Genomic DNA, 26,782 nt, shown 5'->3' with positions numbered 1-26,782 from the left:
TAAGTTACCTGGAAGATAAAATCGTGTAAATAACTACCGCAGAGCAGAATAAAGAGAAAAGAATGAAAAGATTGAGGACAGTCTCAGAGACCTCTGGGACAACATTAGATGCACCAGCATTCGAATTATAGGGGTCCCAGAAGAAGAAGAGAAAAAGAAAGGGTATGAGAAAATATTTGAAGAGATTATAGTCAAAAACTTCCCTAATATGGGAAAGGAAATAGTCAATCAAGTCCAGGAAGTACAGAGAGTCCCATACAGGATAAATCCAAGGAGAAACACACAAAGACACATATTGATCAAACTATCAAAAATTAAATACAAAGAAAAAATACTGAAAGCACCAAGGGAAAAACAACAAATAACATACAAGGGAATCCCCATAAGGTTAACAGCTGCTCTTTCAGCAGAAACTCTGCAAGCCAGAAGAGAGTTGCAGGACATATTTAAAGTGATGAAAGGGAAAAAACTACAAACAAGATTACTCTACCCAGCAAGGATCTCGTTCAGATTTGATGGAGAAATTAAAACCTTTACAGACAAGCAAAAGCTAAGAGAATTCAGCACCACCAAACCAGCTTTACAACAAATGCTAAAGGAACTTCTCTAGGAAGGAAACACAAGAGAAGGAAAAGACCTACAATAACAAACCCAAAACAATTAAGAAAATGGTAAGAGGAACATACATATCGATAATTACCTTAAATGTAAATGGTTTAAATGCTCCATCCAAAAGACATAGACTGGCTGAATGGATACAAAAACAAGACCTGTATATATGCTGTCTACAAGAGACCCTCTTCAGACCTAGGGACACATACAGACTGAAAGTGAGGGGATGGAAAAAGATATTTCATGCAAATGGAAATCAAAAGAAAGCTGGAGTAGCAATTCTTATATCAGACAAAATAGACTTTAAAATAAAGACTATTACAAGAGACAAAGAAGGACACTACATAATGATCAAGGGATCAATCCAAGAAGAAGATATAACAATTGTAAATATTTATGCACCCAACATAGGAGCACCTCAATACATAAGGCAAATACTAACATCCATAAAAGGAGAAATCGACAGTAACACAATCATAGTAGGGGACTTTAACACCCCACTTTCACCAATTGACAGATCATCCAAATGAAAATAAATAAGGAAACACAAGCTTTAAATGATACATTAAACAAGATGGACTTAATTGATATTTATAGGACATTCCATCCAAAAACAACAGAATACACTTTCTTCTCAAGTGCTCATGGAACATTCTCCAGGATAGATCATATCTCGGGTCACAAATCAAGCCTTGATAAATTTAAGAAAATTGAAATCGCAACAAGTATCTTTTCTGACCACAATGCTATCAGACTAGATATCAATTACAGGAAAAAATCTGTAAAAAATACAAACACATGGAGGCTAAACAATACACTACTAAATAACCAAGAGGTCACTGAAGAAATCAAAGAGGAAATAAAAAAATACCTAGAAACAAATGACAATGAAAACACGACGACCCAAAACCTATGGGATGCAGCGAAAGCAGTTCTAGGAGGGAACTCTGCAGCAGTACAATCCTACCTCAAGAAACAAGAAACATCTCTAATAAACAACCTAACCTTACACCTAAAGCAATTAGAGAAAGAAGAACAAAAATACCCCAAAGTTAGCAGAAGGAAAGAAATCATAAAGATCTGATCAGAAATAAATAAAAAAGAAATGAAAGAAACGATAGCAAAGATCAATTAAACTAAAAGCTGTTTCTTTGGGGCTTCCCTGGTGGCGCAGTGGTTGAGAATCTGCCTGCCAATGCAGGGGACACGGGTCCGTGCCCCGGTCTGGAAAGATCCACATGCCGTGGAGCGGCTAGGTCCATGAGCCACAACTACTGAGCCTACGCGTCTGGAGCCTGTGTTCTGCAACAGGAGAGGCCGCGACAGTGAGAGGCCCACGCACCACGATGAAGAGTGGCCCCTGCTTGCCGCAACTGGAGAAAGCCCTCGCACAGAAACGAAGACCCAACACAGCCAAAAATAAATAAATTAATTAATTAATTTAAAAAAAACTAAAAAAGCTGATTCTTTGAGAAGATAAACAAAATCAATAAACCATTAGACAGACTCATCAAGAAAAAAAGGGAGAAGACTCAAGTCAATAGAATTAGAAATGAAAAAGGAGAAGTAACAACTGACACTGCAGAAATACAAACGATCATGAGAGATTACTACAAGCAACTATATGCCAATAAAATGGACAGCCTCGAAGAAATGGACAAATTCTTAGAAAAGTACAACCTTCCGAGACTGAACCAGGAAGAAATAGAAAATATAAACAGACCAATCACAAGCACTGAAATTGAAACTGTGATTAAAAATCTTCCAAAAAACAAAAGCCAGGGACCAGATGGATTCACAGGCAAATTCTATCTAACATTTAGAGAAGATCTAATGCCTATCCTTCTCAAAATCTTCCAAAATATAGCAGAGGGAGGAACACTCCCAAACTCATTCTACGAGGCCACCATCACCCTGATACCAAAACCAGACAAAGATTCACAAAGAAAGAAGACTACAAACCAATATCACTGATGAACATAGATGCAAAAATCCTCAACAAAATACTAGCAAACAGAATCCAACAGCACATTAAAAGGATCATACACCATGATCAAGTGGGGTTTATCCCAGCAATGCAAGGAATCTTCGATATACGCAAATCAAGCAATATGATACCCCATATTAACAAATTGAAGGATGAAAACCAGATGATAATCTCAACAGATGCAGAAAAAGCTTTCGACAAAATTCAACACCGATTTATGATAAAAACTCTCCAGAAAGTAAGCATAGAAGGAACTTACCTTAACATAATAGAGGCCATATATTACAAACCCACAGTCAACATCATTCTCAATGGTGAAAAGCTGAAACCATTTCCACTAAGACGAGGAACAAGACAAGGCTGCCCACTCTCACCACTATTATTCAACAGCAATCAGAGAATAAAAAGAAATAAAAGGAATCCAAATCAGAAAAGAAGACATAAAACTGTCACTGTTTGCAGATGACATGATACTACACATAGAGAATCCTAAAGATGCCACCAGAAAACTACTAGAGGTAATCAATGAATTTGGTAAAGTAGCAGGATACAAAATGAATGCACAGAAATCTCTTGCATTCCTGTACACTAATGATGAAAAATCTGAAAGAGAAATTAAGGAAACACATTTACCACTGCAACAAAAAGAATAAAGTACCTAAGAATAAACCTACCTAAGGAGACAAAAGACCTGTATGCAGAAAACTATAAGACACTGATGAAAGAAATTAAAGATGACAGAAACAGATGGAGAGATGTACCATGTTCTTGGATTGGAAGAAGCAATATTGTGAAAATGACTATACTACCCAAAGCAATCTACAGATTCAGTGCAATCCCTATCAAACCACCAATGGCATTTTTCACAGAACTAGAACAAAAACTTTCACAATTTGTATGGAAACACAAAAGGCCCCGAATAACCAAACCGATCTTGAGAAAGAAAAATGAAGCTGGAGGAATCAGGCTCCCTGACTTCAGACTATACTACAGTAATCAAGACAGTATGGTACTGGCACAAAAACAGAAATATAGATCAATGGAACAGGATAGAAAACTCAGAGATAAATGCACGCACATATGGTCACCTTATCTTTGATAAAGGAGGCAAGAATATACAATGAAGAAAAGACAGCCTCTTCAATAAGTGATGCTGGGAAAACCGGACAGCTACATGTAAAAGAATGAAATTAGAACATTCCCTAACACCATACACAAAAATAAACTCAAAATGGATTAAAGACCTAAATGTAAGGCCAGACACTATAAAACTCTTAGAGGAAAACAGAGGCAGAACACTCTATGACATAAATCACAGCAAGATCCGTTCTGACCCACCTCCTAGAGAAATGGAAATGAAAACAAAAATAAACAAATGGGACCTAATGAAACTTGAAACCTTTTGCACAGCAAAGGAAACCATAAACAAGACAAAAAGACAGCCCTCAGAATGGGTGAAAATATTTGCAAATGAAGCAACTGACAAAGGATTAAACTCCAAAATATGCAAGCAACTCACGCAGCTCAAAAAAACAAACAGCCCAATCCAAAAATGGGCTGAAGACCTAAATAGATATTTCTCTAAAGAATATACAGATTCCCAACAAACACATGAAAGGATGCTCAACATCACTAATCATTAGAGAAATGCAAATCAAAACTGCAATGAGGTATCACCTCACACCAGTCAGAATGGCCATCATGAAAAAATCTACAAACAATAAATGCTGGAGAGGGTGTGGAGAAAAGGGAACCCTTTTGCACTATTGGTGGGAATGTAAATTGATACAGCCACTATGGAGAACAGTATGGAGGTTTGTTGAAAAACTAAAAATAGAACTACCATATGACCCAGCAATCCCACTACTGGGCATATACCCTGAGAAAACCATAATTCAAAAAGAGTCATGTACCACAATGTTCATTGCAGCTCTATTTACAATAGCCAGGACATGGAAGCAACCTAAGTGTCATCAACAGATGAATGGATAAAGAAGATGTGGCACATATATACAATGGAATATTACTCAGCCATAAAAAGAAACGAAATTGAGTTATTTGTAATGAGGTGGATGGACCTAGAGACTGTCATACAGAGTGAAGTAAGTCAGAAAGAGAAAAACAAATACCATATGCTAACACATATACATGGAATCTAAAAAAACAAAAAAACAAAGTGGTTCTGAAGAACCTAGGGGCTGGACAGGAATAAAGACGCAGACGTAGAGAATGGACTTGACATGGGGAGGGGGAAGGGAAAGCTGGGACGAAGTGAGAGAGTGACATTGACATATATACACTACCAAATGTAAAATAGATAGCTAGTGGGAAGCAGCTGCATAGCACAGGGAGATCAGCTCGGCGCTTTGTGACCACCTAGGGGGGTGGGATAGGGAGGGTGGGAGGGAGACGTGAGAGGGAGGAGATATGGGGATATATGTATACGTATAGCTGATTCACTTTGTTATACAACAGCAACTATCACAACAATGAAAAGCAATTATATTCCAATAAAGATATTGAAAAAAATTGAAAAAAAGAAGCCTACTCAACATAATCTGTTGAGAATTTGGTTTTCTTCTAAAAGCTTAAGAAAAAACAAAAAAAAAGAAGTTGTTTGTAGTACTGTCACCTTCTAGTACTAGCTTTCAGGCAAATAAATAGATTTCTCCTCTTCTACTATGGGTAGCGGGCCCACTCTGGGCCCAATTTACATGCATGGTTTCATAAGAAATAAAAAAGGCTTTCTTTTCAGTTGATTTATGTCAGCAGTAGAGGCGAGAGATTCCTTTGACTGTCAGGCATGCAGCAGGTCTGGTGTCAGGAGAGGTTTCCTCCCTAGGCTTGTGCAAAATTATGGCTCCAGTTAAAGCCAACACTCAGCTCTGAAGTAGAAAAAGATTTGTATTCACATAAGATGCATTGCATTTGAAGAGCAAAGTCACAAGTGAAAGCAACTCTGCTGGAAGGAGATGACGCTTTCCAGTCCAGAGCAGTTGGTCCCAGGGCCCTCTGGGAAGGGAGGCTTTGGGGCCTCAGTTCTACTGCCTTAACTAACATTTGCATGCAAATTTTAATTTCTGAGAATGGAGTGAATTCCAAACTGAAACAGAGCATGCAGCCTGGTGTGAGGGGAAGAAAAACCCAGGCAGGCCTGAGAAGGTCTTGGATCTGCGTGAAGCAGCTGAATGAGATTGGAAGAAGCCACTTCACCTGTCCTCACTTTTCTCATCTGTAAAATGTAGGACAGAGTAAATGAGGTCTAAGGTTTCTACTGGTTTTGAAACTGCTGCCCACTTTGGATCACAGGGAATGTTTGGGGGAAACATAAAACAGAAAGCTGAGCTAAAGAAGGGGCTGCATCTGGTCCAGGGTGAGGGGGTCACGGCGGGGAGCTGGATTGCACAGACATCTGTGGCTCTTGCCTGTTTGGTGTCCACTGGCCTCTTTTCCTTTTGAGGGCCATTCCCTCCCTTCTCTTGGTCTAGATGGCTCTAGGGAGGCTGACTTCAGCAGCTCTGTTTCTGTCCCCAGCACCATGGTCAAGGCCTGGCCGACGTTACCCCATTCTGGGACTTCTGTTAGAACTTTGGGGAAAGACGGCTTGTTTTGTCTGCTGAGCTGTGCAAGCATAAAGCTCAGTCTCCTGCTAAGGGTCACTGCAGAGCAAAGCCCAACTGGAGGAAAAGGCTAACTCAGAGGAAGGCAGAGGTAACGCATGCACACTACTATATGTAAAATAGATAACTAGTAAGGACCTACGGTATAGCACAGGGAACTCTACTCGCTACTCTGTAATGGCCTATGTGGGAAAAGAAGCTAAAAAAGAGTGGATATATGTATAAATGATTCACTTTGCTGTACACCTGAAACTAATACAACATTGTAAATCCACTATACTCCGATAGAAATTTAAAAAAAAAAAAAGAGGTAGGGGCGCAGTGGTGAGAGAGACAGAGACTGAAGAGATGACTGGGGCACTCGGAGCCCGCCGTCCCCGGAGCTGCGACAACCTCTGGTCTCTTGAGTCACGTAAGCCATGACTTTCTTTCCCTTTTGCTCTTTGGCCAGTTTGCGTGGAGCTGCACAAAGCCCGCGCGGAAGACTGACCCACCTCGGTGTTGTTTCCGTACCACCACACGTAAGTGAGCGTGCCCACTTGGCTGGGCCACAACACAGCAGTCGCGTTGACCTCTTTGTTCTTCGTGGTGACGAAGGGAAGAGACAGGTGTACATGCTCCAGGGGACCTGAGGCACAAGAGGAGAGAGGAGGCATGGAGAGGGAAGAGCTCTCTCTGCTTCACCTGCCTTCCCTGATCTGAAGAGAACACACGTTCCTTCTGGAAGCCTCCCAACCATCAGTCGGGTTCCCTGAAGGAAGTGCTCGGGTGCCGCCCCTACTCTGGGGAAAAGGCTATATTGTGAACAGTTGTGTCTCAACATTTTCCATTTACCGATCTTTCTTCCAGGCCTAAAACCTGAGTTATTTATGTGTAAAAGTTTAAAAACTTACAAGCAATGAAGAAGTCCTTAAAGGAACAGGCATAATATGAGATTTCACAGGGAGATGCAAAGTGTTTCCAAGAAGTTATATTCTTGGTGGTAAACCAGGATTGTGAAAACCTCCAAGAATCCATGTGGGATGGGGGGTTAGAGGTTGATGGTGGTTCTTATACAAATCCCCAAACCATTCTACATGTAATTATTCTTTATTCTTTACTGGATTTTAAATGTGTGTGTGAGTGTATGTAAATGTGCATGTTTGTATGTAACTGTGAGGGTGTGTTTGTGTAAGTGTATGTAAAGCCACCCGGTTAGATAAGCGTGGTGTTGAGTTGAGCTTGTCCAGGACAAAGGCAGGCATGAGGGGGCAGAGAGAGCTCTGTGGTCCTCAGGTTCTCAGGATGCGCTCAGCTGAAAAAGAGGATGATTCTACCTATGGAGGCCCATTAGACCAGAAACCTTAATCAGATGTACAAACCCACAAAGATATAAATATCCTCTCCCTAGAGACCTATCCTATGACCCCTGACCTTCTCTTTGAGTTACTTTTACCAGACAAAACGCATTTTCTTTTGAGGTGAACATGACAAAAAATCCATCATCCCCATCTTTATCCCATGAGGTGGAGAAGAATGTGGTACCTCAGGCCTTTGCACCTGGTTTAATTACTTCCTCCTCTTCTGCTTGACCATTTAATGTGTCTCCTAGGGTATTGTCTTTAGCCTTTCTCTCCCTCCATCTACTCTTCTGCTGAGTAATACCATGCACACCCTGACCTTAAACTGTGAACTATATGCTTAGGGCTCCAAAACCACCTTCTTGACTCCAGACTCAATAGCAGCCAAAGGTTCCCTAGAAATCCACTGTTTTCCCCCAATCTGTATTCTCCAATCTTGATGAATGACCAATGTTTATCCAGGGGAACAACCCAGCAGCAGACAGTCAAACCCAATTCCTTATTTCTTTGCCATCCATATCCATTGAGGACACCATTGATTTGGTTTCATAAATTCTCTCTCAGGTAGAGCTCTTCTCACCCTGCCCTGGTTCATACACTAAACACCTGTCTCACGTGGACTGGTACAAACTCTCCTACAGGTTTTCCAGCCTCTAACCTTTCCCCACTCTAATCCGTCCTCCTGCTCTATGCGTTCAACGCCTGCCTCCCTCCATAATACATAAGTTGGACCAAGTGCCAGGGGGCCCCATCACTTAGAATAAAATATATGCTCCAGGGCGAGGGCAGAGCAAGTACAAAGACCTTGAGAAGGAGGTGGCTCTCCATGTTTAAAGAATAGCAAGAAATAGAGAAATAAATGGAGAAAAAGAGTGGAAGCAGATGTGATCTCAGGGGTATTCAGGACATAGAGCATGTTGGCCTTGTTGGCCCTGAAATATGTATATGTGTGTTTGCATAAGTTCATTCTGTATAATGTGTGTGTGTGTATATATATATATATATATATATATATATATATATATATATAATATACATTCATACAATGTATAGCAATGACTATGTACCTTCTCACCCTTCAAATTGTTGTGAGAGTGATTTTTCTAGAAAGCCATGCTACTCACTTGATCAAGATGAAAATTCCCATTACCTAATTATAATAATAATGAGAGCTAACATGCACAGATCTAAAATTTGTGATACAGAGAACACAGGCTGCAAACTTTTGGAGGGCGAGAGTCCTTCATATTTATCTTTATGTGTAAGGATGTGCACAGTTCTTGAGACGTAGCAGGTACTGGAACATTGGTTGTGTAAGTGAACAGAAACATGTACTTTCCTATTTCTGCTTTTGTCCATGTTTTTCTTTCTTTATAGATTAGAGGCTTGGTGACCAGCAAACAGAATAGAATTGATTTTCTGGTTTACAAGCCATATGATAAGAAGTAGTTGATCATAAGTCAGAATGGTTCAGTGAGATAATAAAAGGGCATCGTTTACGGACCAATGACCATGTGCCACATATTCTGTGAATGACTTCTTATTCTCATTTAATCTTCACAACAGCCTTATGAAGTAGGCACTACTGTTAGCTCCACGCAGAGATGAACAGAGGAAGGTGACCTTCCCCAATTCCAGGGTGTGAACCAAAGCAGTTCAAGTTCAGAGCCTGGGCCAGCTGACAAATGCTCGAGAAGACCCATGTTAACAAAATAGCTATTAAGAGTCACTACTTCCTGATGACTCAGACACGTTGCAGGCATTGGGCAATGCTCGTTACACAGGCTCTTGTTTACTGCATGGCTCTTGCCGTCCCCCCCATCACATGATGTGCTCCAGCAGGTGCCCTGTCCCGCCCGAGGACTTCGCTTACACACCTTTCTTATGGCAACTGTCATCTCCAAGTCTCAGTTCCAGGGCCCCCTCCTCTGTGACACTCCTCCTGACTCCCCAATCAGAGTTACATGGATCAGCTAGGATGCAAGAACTAGATAAGCTCTGGGAGACATCCCAGTTCCCTCCTAAAAGGGTTCATCTTGGTCTCTCACATATGAGCATCCAACAATTTTTCTTTTAAAGTCCAAAGGTCAAAGGATGATGCCTGTGTGTCCTGTTAATGACAAAACTTGAGTCTTGTTCCTGAAGTATGGCCACTCCCTCACTCAGTAGTTTTTGAGTGCTATTACGTGTTGGGCATGATTCTCGGTGCTGGGACACCTGGCCCTTGGTGGAGCTTATGTATCATTAAGCGAGGCAGTGCCTGCAAGGAGCAGGGGTGGGTGAGAGCGTGCTATTTTTGATAGGGTGGTCAAGCAAAGTCTCTTGGAAGCAAGGACATTTGAGCAGCGACCTGAATAACGTGCAGAAGTGCGCCGTGTATCTACTGGGGAAGCTCCGGGGTGAGTGTGGGGCAAAGACCTTGAGGAGGAGGTGCCTTGTCGGGTGGCAGGATGGCAGGGAATAGCAGCAGTAAAGAGGTGGAGGGAAGGAGCCGAAGCCAGTGAGATCTCACAGGTATTCAGGACACTCAGCAGATCATTTCAGGCCCTGAAGAATGTCCGTGTGTGTTTATATAAGTTCCTTCTTGCATGTATATACATCATCCATTCATACAAATGTGTGGAATTTCGCTTTCAGATTGCCAAGTCCTCTTGGGCTCATTTACTTTTTATGTGTTCAATATACCTGGTTCCTGTTGCCCCAGAGCCTATCTTTCAAGCCTTGCTTTTCTGCACAGAGGGTGTGATCTGCCCTAACAGAGCCTTCGAAGTGAAACTCCAGCCCCTGGAGGCCCCTAGCTGGCTGGCTGCACTCAGCTGAGTGGAACAAGCTGGCAGGTACTGCTTCTTCGGACAGGTGCCTTTAATGCACAAAATGGACAGCAGGTGGCGCTGCATTACTCTTTATGAATCTTCATAACGTGGCTGAGAGAAGGGGAGAAATTACTTGTGTGAATTGTTTCCCTTCTCTTGCTTGGTCTTCCTGTGCTGCAGGGAACAAGTGCTGCTTGTGTGACTGAACTGTGTGTGTGTGTGTGTGTGTGTGTGTGTGCGTGTGCGTGCTGATCATTGACCTGCCTCTGGCATTTGTTCTGAAGACCTCCTCTGACCATCTAATTAAATATTGTGCATGTATCATATTGCTGTTCGTCTGAAAGGTTAAAAAAAAATCTACCAGAAGAAATAAAAGAAATTCAAAGTGTGAAGATGAGATCCTACAACAGAGTCCCTCAAACTTCAGTGGGTATGAGAATCACACTCATCTGTTCAAGGCAGATTATGATGTCACACTGCCAGAAATTCTAATTCAATAGGTCTGGAAAGGGGCCCAGGACACTATATTTTTACCATGTAATTCTGGGGCAGGTGGCTCATTAACCACATTTTACAAAACCCAGGTCTGACATTCACTGGCCAATATAATCATCGTGTGAATAGTTACAAAGCTACACAGGTTTTCAAGACACTGATCACTTTAGCCTAAGATGGGGACAGAAAGACATCTGCAAAGGGCTCCTATGTAACGGGGTAGTTGAGAAGAGAGGTTCGGGAAGTATCGGAAAATCCACCTCATCTTTTTTATCGCCTCCTATTCTGCAAGTCTGCACAATCTTCAGTGATTTTTTTTTTTTCCCCTGCAAGGCTGGCTGAGATAGGGCAGGTTTCTAGGCAGAAATCTGCATGTCCTTTAAATTCTCTGCTCCAACCAGTTGAAGGCAACCCTGGCTGCACCCCGTGTCTAATTAGTCTGCAAACTAGCAGAGCACAGTGAATACATTCCTCAAGGAATTCTCAACTGTCAGGCTACAACAGATGACTCAGCTGCCCCGAGAGAGCCTCCCCATCCTGGAAACATTACAGCAGGAACACCATCTCCATTTGCTTCTGATGACCTTTGCAAACCAGTATTTAAGAACTTCTGATTTAGAATCAAAGCACCTTTTTGAACTGGAAAGTGGAGGAAGTATGTGTTCGAGACAGGCCATGGGGTTTTCTGGAAGAGCCCTGGGTAGGGGGAGGGGGGTTGGATGAGAAGGGCAGAGGACAGGCTTTGGTAAGCTGAGCTGAGCTGCTGCTCAGAGCCCACTAAATACAAACGCACAGGCTGCATCGTGATGATGGAAAATCAAGCTTGGCCGGTGGACAGGGCACAGTATGAGCTGCTTGACAGAACCTTTGAGAAACAAGACATGCATTCCTCACATGATGGAGGAGAAAAACTAGTTTCAGAAGAATGCAGTAACTCAGCCAGGAGTTCAGGCCAGCATCTGGACCTAACAACTCCCAACTCAGTCCAGTGCTCGTTTCTGTTTTTCCTACAAAGCCATATATCCCTTCAATATCCTGCCACCATGGCACTAAAAATTGCCATGTTACTCTCCGTATTTGAGAGCAGGGGGAATGTAAGTCAATTATGAGTTTACCGTGACTTCCTCTTAGTGTAAAATAGTGTCAAATCATAGTACTTCTCTAATCCCTGCTTTTCCCATATGAAAGGAAGGCCAAATGTTGCCCATCACGGTAGAGGCGTGAGAATAAGCAAAGAAGTTCATATGCACAGTAAAGCACGACGGGCCCTTCAGGAGAGAAGCCCTAGCAAGCATGTCAGAACCTGCTGGCACTGCTCATGCCAAGGCCTTTATATGTATGTGAATTAATGAAAACTTTAAAAATAATCCTGCTTTCATTGAGTTAGTACAAAAAGCTAATTCTTGTCCCCAAGACCAGGCTTAGAAAGGGGTCCCATGATATGAGGCCTGCTTATCCAACCGCTGCTTAACCCAAGATGAGTCTGACAAAACTAAAATCAGAACACAAAACTTTCCATTACAAATCACCTGCTGCTGAGGTTAAGGTCAAATCACTTAAGCTGTTCAATCAGGCTAATGAGATGAAAAAAACAGCAAGTGTACCAAGCAGATCATTTCTTTCAGAAGTCATGGCTTCAGTAACCCTTAATCTGAAGCAGAGGCAAACTCTGTGCTGTTTTCCTTCCCAGGATTCAGTAAGCCCACGAGAGAACCAGGATAGGCAAGTTTCCCTCATGGGATATGATTATATGTAAGGTAAGGAAGAGTCCACAGGGCAACCAGGATGGGGAGCTATGGATGACACTATGGGAAACCCTGAGAAATTGAAACGAAAAGCTGCTGCTGAATTTTCAATCAGTACTGACACATGCTTAGAGTCCAGGGATGTTTAATACATATATGGGATATGGAATATAATAACTGTAATTCTTCAGGAGAGTAGATCCTTAACAAAAATCCGCCTTATAGAATAAGCTGCGCAGAATGATACGCTGCCAAGTAGGCAGCCCTTCTCAGCAAATGTCCTGCCATTTGTGATGCCATTTATTTTTGTTACTAATAACCAAGGTTTGTGATGTAGTTTTTAAATATTTTAGGATTAGTCTTAGGATATTACCACTTTTGTCCTTATAGATACTGATATATAGGGAGGGATTATCTTTTAGTAAGAGGCAAGTCCGGAAAGTCTATCTAGGACAGCTGAAAAGCGGCAGTCAGCCGGAAGAGAGCCTGGGAAATGCGTCTGGAACCTATGTAGTTGTACAGCCAGTACACTGCCTCTAACCTAAATGTTCACATGCCTTTGGGATGATGTGCAAAGATGTGGAGGCGAATAAGGGCTGATGGAGACTTGGATCCTCTACCCCCCAAGCCAGCACAGGCACTGATCATAACCTAGTGACCGAGCGCTGGGATTCTGGAGGCAGGGAGACCTGAGTCTGAAGCCTGGCTCTACCAGACAGTAGGTCTGCAACTTCAAGTGGGTGATTTAAGCTTTCTGAACCTCACTGTTCTTTGTAAGGTAGTGTTTCTAATAGTGCCTACTTCATAGGGTTGTTTTGAAAAGGAAGATCATATACATAAAGAACACGTTTAGCACAAAACCTGGCACACAGTAAGAGCTTAACAAACGTTAGCTGAAAAGGGGGATGTGGAGTTGGCAGAGTGGGACTCTTGCAGAACTCTGTTTAAACTCAAAGAAGGATAGGTGTGTTTCTTTGAAGCACTTGGGTCCTGAGTGTACAGGAGATAAGGATCAAGAATGACTGACAGGGCAGGAAACCTCAGGAAGGAACAATCTCTTGGGGACCCCTAAGTAGTCTTATCCACCCACTGGATCACAGCAGCTTAACAAAAGAGATTCTACTTGGTACTTTCTGTGCTCAGTTTGGTTCAATGCACAAAGGTTAGGTGAGATGCATGGAATACTGCCTAGCCTTAATATTCCTGGCCTAGAACTTGGAATCTGAACGTGACCATTCATATAAAGGGGCTGAGTTTCATTTAAAAATAAGCCATTTATCCAGCAATCTAAACAAGTCCTATGCCTGTCTGGGGACACCCATACACCAAGCATAAGAGGCATTCATGGCAAACATTTTTACCAAACACAGCTTAGGAGATATCACTGTCTCATTAGGACACCTTTGAACTCCTCAATGGGGGAAAAGCTTTAATACTTTTTGAAACTATTTCTAAATGTAGCTTCCTGAACATTGTTTACCCTCTTTCCCTCTATGCCACCTTCTAGGACCAAATCATCACAGATCAAAGTCCAGGAAACATACTCTTTTTTAAAAAAAGGAACAAAAGTCTAAAAGAATTATTAATAATGAGATATAACATGGGAAGAGAAAAAAAAACAGATGGGGAGAAACTCCATTACTTGTGCTAATGGGGATTGTTCTCAAACATTTCTGACCAAAAAAAAAAAAATAAACCCCAAACCCCCCCCCCACCCCCGCCAACAAATTCATATTCAATCAACCAGCCCAGCAAGCTCAGGCCCAGCACAGACACAGGTATCGTCTCTCAGAAGCATTTGGAAGAGGCAGAGTCAGTGCAAGAGAACAATCTGAAGCAAACCAGAGTCCAGATCACTCAAAACTAAACCCTGGTTTCTTCTTGCTTTCTCCCCACTTGGTTCTCTCGCTCTCCTTTCCCCTCCTGCTAAAAGGTAACTGGTGAGCTTCTTCTAGATAAGGAATTTTGGATTATATCTTTAAAAGGACACAATATCTAAAATATGTCATAAACCAACAACAGTAATAACATACAAGTTACATGTAAGTACAGGACGGCGCTGTCAGACCCCAGGCTGTTGTCCACCTGCACGGTCACTCGGAAAATGCCCACATTGTGATAGACGTGTTTGATCCCATCTTCCATGGAGCTGAGGTTGACATAAGACACTGCGATGCCATCCCCGAAGTCCACTTGGATGAATGTCCTCTGGACGTCACCCTGAAAGACAACATCAGAGGAAGGGGAGTCGGCGGTGCTTGCCTGCTGCTTCTCCAGGGGTTGGGGCTTGCCTGAGCCCCGGGCTCAAAAGGCAGCCCTGGTTCCCTCCTATAGCTGGGAGCACCTGTCTGTGTGACAGGATCCCTGTGACATCCCTTGGCAGACAGGAGTTTACTAAGATGGATGCTCTCCAAATCTGAAGGGCACCAACTCCCAAAAGTTTCAAGATTTGGAAAATTAAGTGTTTGATTATCAGCTCCAATTTGATATTCAGTTTCTCTGAAGGCTCTGTTTACAGCCTGATCATCCACATGAACAAAAGATTTACGTACACAGTTTAAAAAATTCAGCCTCCCTGACATAATCAAGGACCACTTCCCATGTGTTCTGGACCCCCAAATCCCCTTTTTTATTTCTGGTTCCCTATCTGTGTTGGAGGAAGGACAGAAGACACCTTGCCTTACACATGATATGACATTGGACTCAGCCCTATTATTGTTTAAGATAATGATGGTTATTTTGTTTACATTTCAGCATTTTGTACTATCAAAATGATCTCATTTTATTCTTCACAGAATCTCAGTCTAGAGAAAAGTGGGCAATGTTTGTTCATTTTACAGATGAGGAAGCTGCAGTGAAGAATGTTTTAACCATTTGCTCAGGGTTACCACAGCTAGTTAGCAGCAGTCTTGGGATTTGAACCCATCGCTCTGGACTTGGGTTTCGTTCATTATAGGTGGGTAAGCTCCTCCCAGCTCTAATCCTGTTGTCCCATTAACCGGCTGGATGACTTCATGCAAGTCATTCAGTCTCCTTTGGTTTCAGTTACCTAATCTGTGAAATGGGCATATTAATATCTTACCATCTTAACTCAAAGGTTGTTATAGAAGACATGTGAGTAATCAGTAATCTGTAAAATTCGATACCAAAATGAATGACTGTAAAAACAATGCAGCTGTAAAAGACTTGCTATATCCCTTTAAGAGCTTGACTGGAATCATATGATTCTAAATTTCCCACTAGTAGGCAGGAGAAGATAAAGTCTGCTTTATAAAATCCCAAACCTGTGAAAAAAAAAAAATAGCCTGTGGAATTAGTTGAGATTCTTAAGGAATAAAGTTTCTTAGAAAAACTGACAAAACCCAGCATCCCTCACAGACAGCCCATCCTTTAACAAGTTTTTTTGCTTGTTTTGTTAGCTTTTCCCATTTGGGGGGTGGGGAAGAAAACAAAAAAACCTTTGAACTAGAAATGTATTTTCAATTAAGTAAGGTTCATATGGTATCATATTTTTTGAAAAGGGCAAGTTTAAAATGCCGACATTTAAAAGATTAATTCATAGGGAAAGGAAAAGCAATTCAAATCCTATGAATCTATGTGACCTACTCTTCTGATCTGTGCCCAGCCAAGCATTGTGTGAGGGGGTACACAGCAGTTAACCCTCAGTAAGGACTTGGGCAAAAAGTCTCCCCTAGGGTGGGAAAAAGAAACTCCATTCAAAATTATGAAACAAATATCCACAAGCCCAGACATTGTGCAATTACTTGAATTCCCTTTACTAATAAATATAAATGTCAGCCATTCTTGTTGACTTGTCCTTCATTTGGACAACCAAATTGGACTGATCAATTTCTCATTGTTTTTGGTCAGTTTCCTCCCATGTTTTCTGTATTTTCCACAGAGTTGCTGCCGGCCAATCCTGGGTTTGGGCATGGAGGAAGAACCCACCTTAAAATCTACTCACGTTATTTGGGACAAGTGTCTCAGGGAAATACCAGGCGTAGCTAGGCTTAACCAGGTTATCTATGGAATGAAACAAGCAACGTAGTTTCTGAGAGAGAAAGAGGTTGAGAGACAGACAGAGAGGGAAAGAGAGGTGTAGGGTTCTTTGTGGAGACAGAGTGGACATCAGGTAGGGTCACCATTTGCAAGAAGAAAGAAGGGAGATTCGCCTCTCAGCTGATTCTACTTCGGCCTCCACGGAGAGAGAGCAGCTACCCCCGTGACTGGGGAAAGTACAGCTTTGGCTGCCACTGCTTGAGTCTACCTTGCCTTGCTCTTTCTGTCTGGTATTCACCACTCTCCTTGTGTGGCCCTGGACTTAGACCTCTTGTCAGTTACTTAAAACTCCTCCCAAGTTCTGTCTGGATGTCCACTGTCTGTTGGCCTGACAGCATTCCTAACTCTCCACGGTGGACAATGTGCTCCGTGTACGTCACAGGTGAAAGGAGGGAGCCTCACGGCATTTGGACTAGTACATCGGTAGGGCTGCCAGTAGAGTGGAGGAGCCAGGCTTTTAGAATATTAGGTCAGGTACAGGGATGGAGATATAGATATACAGATATATGTACATTAGGTTTACCACACATCTGAGAGCCCCAGTGGGTAAAGACATGGAATCCCCCAATAAAATGTGAGATCCCCAAGGCCTCCTGATGTGGGCGCAGGCCTCTGGGCTTGGTGTTCTGCACAAGGAGAAGAGAGCATCCAGGGGCCAAGTCTGACAGCTGAAGGCGGCAGATGCACCCCTGCTTGCTGTAGCTTTGCCCACTCCAGTGGAACACACTGCATCTCGTGCCTTTGCCGTCAGGGGCTCTCAGGTGCTTGGAAAACCTAACACAGTTGTAGCTGCATCACTTTGGGGCTCACCTATCATCAACCTCTGACTTCCTTGGGCTGCAATTACCATCTCAGGCAGGGATACCAACTTTTAGAGAATAAGAAACAGGACAAAGGGAAGAATTCCTAAGTCCTAGGTCACCATTTGATTAGGTATACCTGCCCCACTTTAATGGGGTCATTCCTTCTTTCTTCTGGTCATTCATTAATTTGACCAATGACAGATATTTATTAGGTGTCTATCTTGTGTCAGGTACTAAATGGAGAAAATGCTGTTAAGTAAATTATAACCAACCAAACAAAACAGATGTGGTCTGGGCTTTCTTGAGCAAAAAACTACTGGTGAGACAGATGGACTTTAATAATCACAAAAATAAATAAAAAGCTATTCTAGGGGATGATGTCAGAGGTCCATGGCATTGTAAGCTTGTACAGCAGGGAGAAGTACAGAGCTGAAAATCTAACCCGATTGAGAACTTCAAGAAAGGCTTCAAGGGGCTTCCCTGGTGGTGCAGTGGTTAAGAATCCGCCTGCCAATGCAGGGGACACGGACGGGTTCAAGCCCTAGTCCGGGAAGATCCCACACGTGACAGAGCAACTAAGCCCGTGCGCCACAACTGCTGTGGCCGTGAGCCACAACTACTGAGCCAGTGCACCTAGAGCCCATGCTCCACAACAAGAGAAGCCACCGCAGTGAGAAGCCCGTGCACTGCAACGAAGAGTAGCTCGCCGCAACTAGAGAAAGCCTGCACGCAGCAACGAAGACCCAACGCAGCCAAAAATAAATAAATAAAATAAATTTAAAAAAAAAAGAAAGAAAGGCTTCAGGAAGAAGTGATATCTGAGCTGAGAAGGCCTGAAGGAAAGAAATTAACCAAACAAAGGACATGAGCGAGAGAGATGGAGGTGAGGAGTTTAGGCAATGGGCACAACAGGAACCAGGTATGCAAGGGCCCTGTGGCAGAAGTGGGTGACACAGTTAAAGGAAGCTAACGATACAGGCACAGGAGAAACATGTGAAATTAGACTGGAGGGGAGACGATGACATTTTAGGACTTGGCGGCCAGGTTTCTGACTTCGATCTTTCTCCTAAGAGCGATGGGAAGACATCAGTGTTTGAAGCAGGGGTGCGGGGGAAGATGGCACGATAATATTTTTAATTCAAAAAGATCACTCTGGCTACAATATGAAGGATGCACTGGAAGGAGGCCCAAGTATTCTGGGAAGCCAATTAGGCGATAGTTCAGGGTAGATGATAGGTAGATTGATATATGAGTTGCAACAGGAAATTACATTCACCTTCCTGCTAAATTGATTCCCATAGTTTATTGGTTTTGAAATCAATGAATCTCAGCCTTTGATATCAAAATCTCTTATAGAAATTAAAAGAAAAAAAAAAGCTGATGTTGGGCTTCCCTGGTGGCGCAGTGGTTGAGAATCTGCCTGCCAATGCAGGGGACACGGGTTCGAGCCCTGGTCTGGGAAGATCCCACATGCCGCGGAGCGGCTGGGCCCGTGAGCCACAACTACTGAGCCTGCGCGTCTGGAGCCTGTGCTCCGCAACGGGAGAGGCCACAACAGTGAGAAGCCCGTGCACCGCGATGAAGAGTGGCCCCCGCTCGCCGCAACTGGAGAAAGCCCTCACACAGAAACGAAGACCCAACACAGCCATAAATAAATAAAGATTAAAAAAAAAAAAAAAAAAAAAGCTGATGTCCAGTTACCATCCAAGACCCACTTCCTGGTTCGGGACCTCTGGGGAGGATGCTTGGTCCTGCTGTGGCCTGAAAAAGGTCCACAGCTGATGCTGGGCTGCACCAAAGGTTGAGACCCACTGGTTCAGACTGTTGAACGTTAGGTTTTCCTGTGACCGAATTCATCTAAAGATGAATACAGTGCAACACAAGCTGATGCCATTCCTATTCCACGTTGGCACAATGGTGAAAGTTTTCCCAGGATGTTTTAGGATTCTAAGTGCTAAGGATGCATTCATAGAGCCAGGAATGGAAGAACTAAACTCACTGTTAGTGACTGGTGCACAATCACAAAAGTTCCACGACACACTCGGTCAAGGTCAGTTCTCTAGGAAAACGAGTTGCTGGATAATATGAAGGTAGTTTGTAGACAGGGCTGAGATGTACCCTTAAGGCCTGCATCTTCAGTACCTAACACAGTGCTTGCAGATGATTCTTTTCTGTTCAATACATTTTGAAATTTTAAAAAAGAAAAAATAAGTTTTGAATACTGTGCATTTCTACCATGCTTGTTCATTAAAGTGCTTTCTTATATATTATCTCATTTGGCTGTTTGGACCTTTGGGAGACACCAAGGGAAGATGTTATTTCTATTTGCTATACCAGGAGAACTGGGGCACAAAACAGGTTAAACAAGATGCCAGAAGTCTCATAGCTAGTAAGAGGCTTAAAAACAGGTCTAAGATGATTTGTGGTTTAAGCTTTATCCTTGCAGCTCAGTCCTTGTTGAGTTCCTTTCATTGGAATTTACTTGCAATGCCTTTTAGAGTGAGAGAAAGGTGATAACAAAGGCAAGCCTCACTTTCTTTTCTTGTTTAGACTCTATTCCTGGCTTTGACCGTTTCCCCCTCTGACAATATTTTTGCTTATAAGTGGAAAGATGGGTTGTTGTGAACTCCATACACTACCCTTATGTCTTCCCTCTGGTGAGGCAGTGTCATGTTCAAGCCATAAAGAAGTTAGAGAATATGGGAAATGATAGGCATTCATAATCAGTAATCAGGAAAATCTTGTGTATCAAGAGGGACTTCAACCTAATGACAAGTCATTCCCGAAACACAACCTAGGCTGGGAAATATCTAGACTGTCACATAAAATTCTTTAGACCTAATGCCATTTCGTCACATGCCCTAATATAGACACAGAACCGAGAGTACTAGCTCAAAAGAAGTGCCCAAGAAAGGCACAAAAGCCAAGTGAAATCCACACAGGGATTCTCCAAGGGCAGCGCTGGCTTCTGTAATAGAAAAACAAATATATCAAATGGCCACAATGAAGCCAAGATTAACCTGAGAAATGAAAGGTGTGTGAACCTATCAGGTCCTGTAACAGGGCTTCAGAGAAAAATGGGAAAACAAATGCTACAGTAACTTAATACTGACAGCCTCAGTCCAGAAATGAGACTCCAAGACCCACCTGAAGGCATTAGGGACCCACTGCAGATAGAAACTGGGCTCGTTTGTCAGAGGCTGGTCCTTGCAAAGCTCGAGGGTTGGCCTGACTCAGGTTTTACTGAAATTCAGTCCTGGAAGGTGCCTTACAGTTTATGCAGCAAAAACTACATTGAAGTGAAACACCTATAGTATAACCTATTTTTAAATGCATAAAATAACACAGTATATGTAATGTAAGTCTGTATGTGTTTGCATGAGCATAAATGTGCTGGTTAAAACAACCCAGCCTGTTAACACTGGATTACCCCAGGGGTGAAGTGAAGTGAGGGGTAGAGGAAGATCAGCAGGGTTAAAAGAGAGGAGTAAAGGAGGGGCAATAAAGATTTCACCCAATTTAAAAGAAGCAGTGAAGTAGGGGATAACATAAGAAACATCACAAAACACAATAATTTATCCCTACTGTTACTATAAACATTTAAATATTAAGTATATAGGAAATAACCAGGAGGTAACACAGACATTGGTTATATTGATCATGAGATACAGCCGACTTTGGTCTTGGATTTCTATTGTTATTTTAATGTTTTTTGACCACAGTATTTGAACAAAGATATCACTAGGGGCATTAAATGCCAGAAACAAAAATCAGACATTTCAGTCTTTCTTCTTATGGCTAAAGGTATTTGGGCAGGAGAGTGGAGAGTGTGAAATAAAAATAATCCACATTTTGGGAAGGTAAATTGGTGCAGCCACTATGGAAAACAGTATAGAGGTTCCTCAACAAACTAAAAATAGAGCTGCTATATGATCCAGCAATCCTACTCCTAGGCATATATCTGGACAAAGCTATAACTCAAAAAGATACATGCACCCCTATGTTCAGAGCAGCATTATTCACAATAGCCAAGACATGGAAACAAGTTAAATGTCCATCGACAGAGGAATGGATAAAGAAGATGTGGTACATATATACAATGGAATACTACCCAGCCATAAAAAGAATGAAATAATGCCATTTGTAGCAACATGGATGGACCTAGAGATTATTATACTAAGTGAAGTAAGTCAGACAAAGACAAATACCATATGATACCACTTATATGTTGAATGTAAAATATGACACAAATGAACTTATCTATGAAACAGAAACAGACTCACAGACATAGAGAACAGACTTGTGGTTGCCAAGGGGGTGGGGGTTGGGGGAGTTTGGGAATAGCAGACGCAAGCTATTATATTGAATGGATAAACAATAAGGTCCTACTGTATAGTACGGGGAACTATATTTAACATCCTGTGATAAACCATAATGGAAAAGAATATGAAAAAGAATGTATATACATGTATAACTGAATCATTTTGCTGTACATCAGAAATTAACATAACAGTGTAAATCAACTATACTTCAATAAAATAAATTAGAAAAACAAAAAATAATCCACCTTTGCCTTGCACGTCCTACTCCAGGGTATGCAACTCAGGTTAGCAACTTTAGACTCAGACTGGCAAGGCTTTTTATGGCTGAGTCTCAAGAAGAAACAGAAAAGGAGATAACTATGGTATAATGTTGCTCTGGCCTCCAAAGAAGAGATTTTGTCAGCAGGTGGAAAGGAGTTCATGGAGAGAAGTGCTATCCCCCTTGTGCTTATTCAATAAGACCGACCTCTGGCATATGACTTACTACGTGAGTTGTGCTAGTTAAGATTGTTCTAGAACATCCCCTGATGGTCACTAAGGGAAAAGAGAGAGAACATTTCTCAAAAGTTTTCTGTCCCAGAAATAATAACAGCATTTCTCTCTATAGTTTCTCATTGAATCTTTTTAAAAAAATTTTTTAATATTTTTGTTATATATAGCTTTTTATTTTTATTTTTTTAACATCTTTATTGGAGTATAATTGCTTTACAATGGCGTGTTAGTTTCTGCTTTATAACAAAGTGAATCAGCTATATGTATGCATATATCCTCATATATCCTCCCTCTTGCATCTTCCTCCCACCCTCCCTATCCCACCCCTCTAGGTGGTCACAAAGCACCAATCTGATCTCCCTGTGCTATGTGGCTGCTTCCCACTAGCTATTTATTTTACATTAGGTAGTGTATATATGTCCATGCTACCCTCTCACTTTGTCTCAGTTTACCTTTCCCTCTCCCCGCGTCCTCAAGTCCATTCTCTACATCTGTGTCTTTACTCCTGTCCTGCCCCTAGGTTCTTCAGAACCATTTTTTTAAATTCCATATATCTGTGTTAGCATACAGTATTTGTTTTCCTCTTTCTGACTTACTTCACTCTGTATGACAGTCTCTAGGTCCATCCACCTCACTACAAATAACTCAATTTCATTTCTTTTTATGGCTGAGTAATATTCTATTGTATATATGTGCCACATCTTCTTTATCCATTCATCTGTTGATGGACACTTAGGTTGCTTCCATGTCCTGGCTATTGTAAATAGAGCTGCGTTCCTGAGATCAACCCCACTTGATCAGGGTGTATGATCCTTTTAATGTGCTCTTGGATTCTGTTTGATAGTATTTTGTTGAGGATTTTTACATCTATGTTCATCTGTGATATTGGCCTGTATTTTTCTTTTTTTGTAACATCTTTGTTTGGTTTTGGTATCAGGGTGATGGTGGCCTCGTAGAATGAGTTTGGGAGTGTTCCTCCCTCTGCTATATTTTGGAAGAGTTTGAGAAGGATAGGCGTTAGCTCTTCTCTAAATGTTAGATAGAATTTGCCTGTGAGTCCATCTGGTCCCTGGCTTTTGTGTTTTGGAAGATTTTTAATCACAGTTTCAATTTCAGTGCTTGTGATTGGTCTGTTTATATTTTCTATTTCTTCCTGGTTCAGTCTCGGAAGGTTGTACTTTTCTAAGAATTTGTCCATTTCTTCCAGTCTGTCCATTTTATTGGCATATAGTTGCTTGTAGTAATCTCTCATGATCCTTTGTATTTCTGCAGTGTCAGTTGTTACTTCTCCTTTTTCATTTCTAATTCTATTGATTTGAGTCTTCTCCCTTTTTTTCTTGATGAGTCTGGCTAATGGTTTATCTATCTTGTTTATCTTCTCAAAGAAACAGCTTTTAGTTTAATGATCTTTGCTATTGTTTCCTTCATTTTTTTTTCATTTATTTCTGATCTGCTCTTTATGATTTCTTTCCTTCTGCTAACTTTGGGGGTTTTTTGTTCTTCTTTCTTTAGTTCTTTTAGGTGTAAGGTTAGGTTGTTTATTTGAGATGTTTCTTGTTTCTTGAGGTAGGATTGTACTGCTACAAACTTCCCTCTTAGAACTGCTTTTGCTGCATCCCATAGGTTTTGGGTCATCGTGTTTTCATTGTCATTTGTTTGTAGGTATTTTTGATTTCCTCTTTGATTTCTTCAGTGATCACTAGGTTATTTAGTAGTGTATTGTTTAGCCTCCATGTGTTTGTATTTTTTATAGATTTTTTCCTGTAATTGATATCTAGTCTCATAGCGTTGTGGTCGGAAAAGATACTCGATGCAATTTCAACTTTCTTAAATTTACAAAGGCTTGAGTTGTGACCCGAGATACGATCTATCCTGGAAAATGTTCCATGAACACTTGAGAAGAAAGCGTATTCTGTTGCTTTTGGATGGAATGTCCTAAAAATATCAATTAAGTCCTTCTTGTTTAATGTATGATTTAAAGCTTGTGTTTCCTTATTTATTTTCATTTTGGATGATCTGTCCATTGGTGAAAGTGGGTTTTTAAAGTCCCCTACTATGAATGTGTTACTGTCGATTTCCCCTTTTATGCATGCTAGCATTTGCCTTATGTATTGAGGTGCTCCTATGTTGGATGCACAAATACATACAATTGTTATATCTTCTTCTTGAATTGTTCCCTTGATCATTATGTAGTGTCCTTCTTTGTCTCTTGTAATAGTCTTTATTTTAAAGTCTATTTTGTCTCATATGAGAATTGCTACTCCAGCTTTTTTTGACTTCCATTTGCATGGAATATCTTTTTCCATCCCCTCGCTTTCAGTCTGTATGTGTCCCTAGGCCTGAAGAGGGTCTGCTGTAGACAGCATTTATACAGGTCTTGTTTTTGTATCCATTCAGCCAGTCTATGTCTTTTGGTTGGAGCATTTAATCTATTTACATTTAAGGTGGTTATTGATATGTATGTTCCTATTACCATTTTCTTAATTGTTTTGGGTTTGTTATTGTAGGTCTTTTCCTTCTCTTGTGTTTCCTGCCTAGGAAGTTCCTTTAGCATTTTTTGTAAAGCTGGTTTGGTGGTGCTGAATCCTCTTAGCTTTTGCTTGTCTGTAAGGTTTTTAATTTCTCCATCGAATCTGAACGAGATCCTTGCTGGGTAGAGTAATCTTGTTTGTAGGTTTTTGCCTTTCATCACTTTATATATGTCCTGCCACTCCCTTCTGGCTTGCAGAGTTTCTGCTGAAAGATCAGCTGTTAACTTTATGGGGATTCCCTTGTGTGTTAGTTGTTGTGTTTCCCTTGTTGCTTTTATTTATTTATTTATTTTAAAATTTTATTTATTTATTTATTTATAGCTGTGTTGGGTCTTCGTTTCTGTGTGAGGGCTTTCTCTAGTTGCGGCAAGTGGGGGCCACTTTTCATCGCGGTGCGTGGGCCTCTCACTATCGCGGCCTCTCTTGTTGCGGAGCACAGGCTCCAGATGTGCAGGCTCAGCAACTGTGGCTCACGGGCCTAGTCACTCCGTGGCATGTGGGATCTTCCCAGACCAGGGCTCGAACCCGTGTCCCCTGCATTGGCAGGCAGATTCTCAACCACTGCGCCACCAGGGAAGCCCTCCCTTGCTGCTTTTAATATTTTTGCTTTCTATTTAATTTTTGATAGTTTGATCAATATGTGTCTTGGCGTGTTTCTCCTTGGATTTATCCTGTATGGGACTCTCTCTGCTTCCTGGACTTGATTGACTATTTCCTTTCCCATATTAGGGAAATTTTCAACTATAATGTCTTCAACTATTTTCTCATTCCCTTTCTTTTTCTCTTCTTCTTCTGGGACCCCTATAATTCGAATGTTGGTGCATTTAATGTTGTCCCAGAGGTCTCTGAGACTGTCCTCAATTCTCTTCATTCTTTTCTCTTTATTCTGCTCTGTGGTAGTTATTTCCACGATTTTATCTTCCAGGTCACTTATCCGTTCTTCTGCCTCAGTTTTTCTGCCATTGATTCCTTCTAGACAATTTTTAATTTCATTTATTGTGTTGTTCATCACTGTTTGTTTGCTCTTTAGTTCTTCTAGGTCCTTGTTAAACGTTTCTTGTATTTTTCCATTCTATTTCCAAGATTTTTGGATCATCTTTACTATCATTACTCTGACTTCTTTTTCAGGTAGACTGCCTATTTCCTCTTCATTTGTTTGTTCTGGTGGGTTTTTACCTTGCTCCTTCATCTGCTGTGTGTTTCTCTGTCTTCTCATTTTGCTTAACTTACTGTGTTTGGGGTCTCCTTTTCACAGCCTGCAGGTTTGCAGTTCCTGTTGTTTTTGGTGTCTATCGCCAGTGGGTAAGGTTGGTTCATTGGGCTGTGTAGGCTTCCTGGTGGAGGGGACTGGTGCCTGTGTTGTGGTGGATGAGGCTGGATCTTGTCTTTCTGGTGGGCAGGACCGCATCTGGTGGAGTGTTTTGGGGTGTCTGTGAACTTAGTATGATTTTAGACAGCCTCTCTGCTAATGGATGGGGTTGTGCTCCTGTCTTGCTAGTTGTTTGGCATAGGGTGTCCAGCACTGTAGCTTGCTGGTGATTGAGTGGAGCTAGGTCTTAGTGTTGAGATAGAGATCTCTGGGAGAGCTTTCACCATTTGATATTACGTGGAGTCGGGAGGTCTCTGGTGGACCAATGTCCTGAACTCGGCTCTTCCACCTCAAAGGCACAGACCTGACACCTGGCCTGAGCACCAAGACCCTGTCAGCCACACGGCCAGGTACATGGGGAGTTTCTTGCCTTTGGGGAAGTCTGAAGTCTTCTGCCAGCATTCAATAGGTGTTCTGTAGGAATTGTTCCACATGTAGATGTATTTCTGATGTATTTGTGGGGAGGAAGGTGACCTCCACATCTTACTCCTCCACCATCTTGAAGGTCTCTCCCTCATTGAATCTTCATCCCTAAAAGACTCAGACCTAAAAGACTGGTAAAATTTGCCTAGAGTCACAAGATTAGTTTGAACC

At 41.7% G+C, this 26,782-nt stretch overlaps 1 protein-coding gene across 6 annotated transcripts in view; it reads right to left on the bottom strand.

The window, feature by feature from the left end:
* The window catches only part of SORCS1 (sortilin related VPS10 domain containing receptor 1), a 576,899-nt gene that overhangs the window by 51,694 nt on the left and 498,423 nt on the right, over positions 1 to 26,782 (bottom strand). For all 6 annotated transcript variants that reach the window (XM_057531522.1, XM_057531517.1, XM_057531518.1 and 3 more), the window contains exons 19-20: positions 14,646 to 14,832; positions 6,714 to 6,847 (exon numbers count right to left, since the gene is read on the bottom strand). In XM_057531522.1, the coding sequence (XP_057387505.1) occupies positions 6,714 to 6,847; positions 14,646 to 14,832 (321 nt within the window). The remainder of the gene's footprint in view (positions 1 to 6,713; positions 6,848 to 14,645; positions 14,833 to 26,782) is intronic.

Source organism: Balaenoptera acutorostrata, chromosome 16 (assembly GCF_949987535.1).
Source record: "Balaenoptera acutorostrata chromosome 16, mBalAcu1.1, whole genome shotgun sequence".
NCBI classification, from domain to species: domain Eukaryota; kingdom Metazoa; phylum Chordata; class Mammalia; order Artiodactyla; family Balaenopteridae; genus Balaenoptera; species Balaenoptera acutorostrata.
Note: the sequence above shows the minus strand (reverse complement) of the source record. Positions and strands in the feature narration are given on the sequence as shown.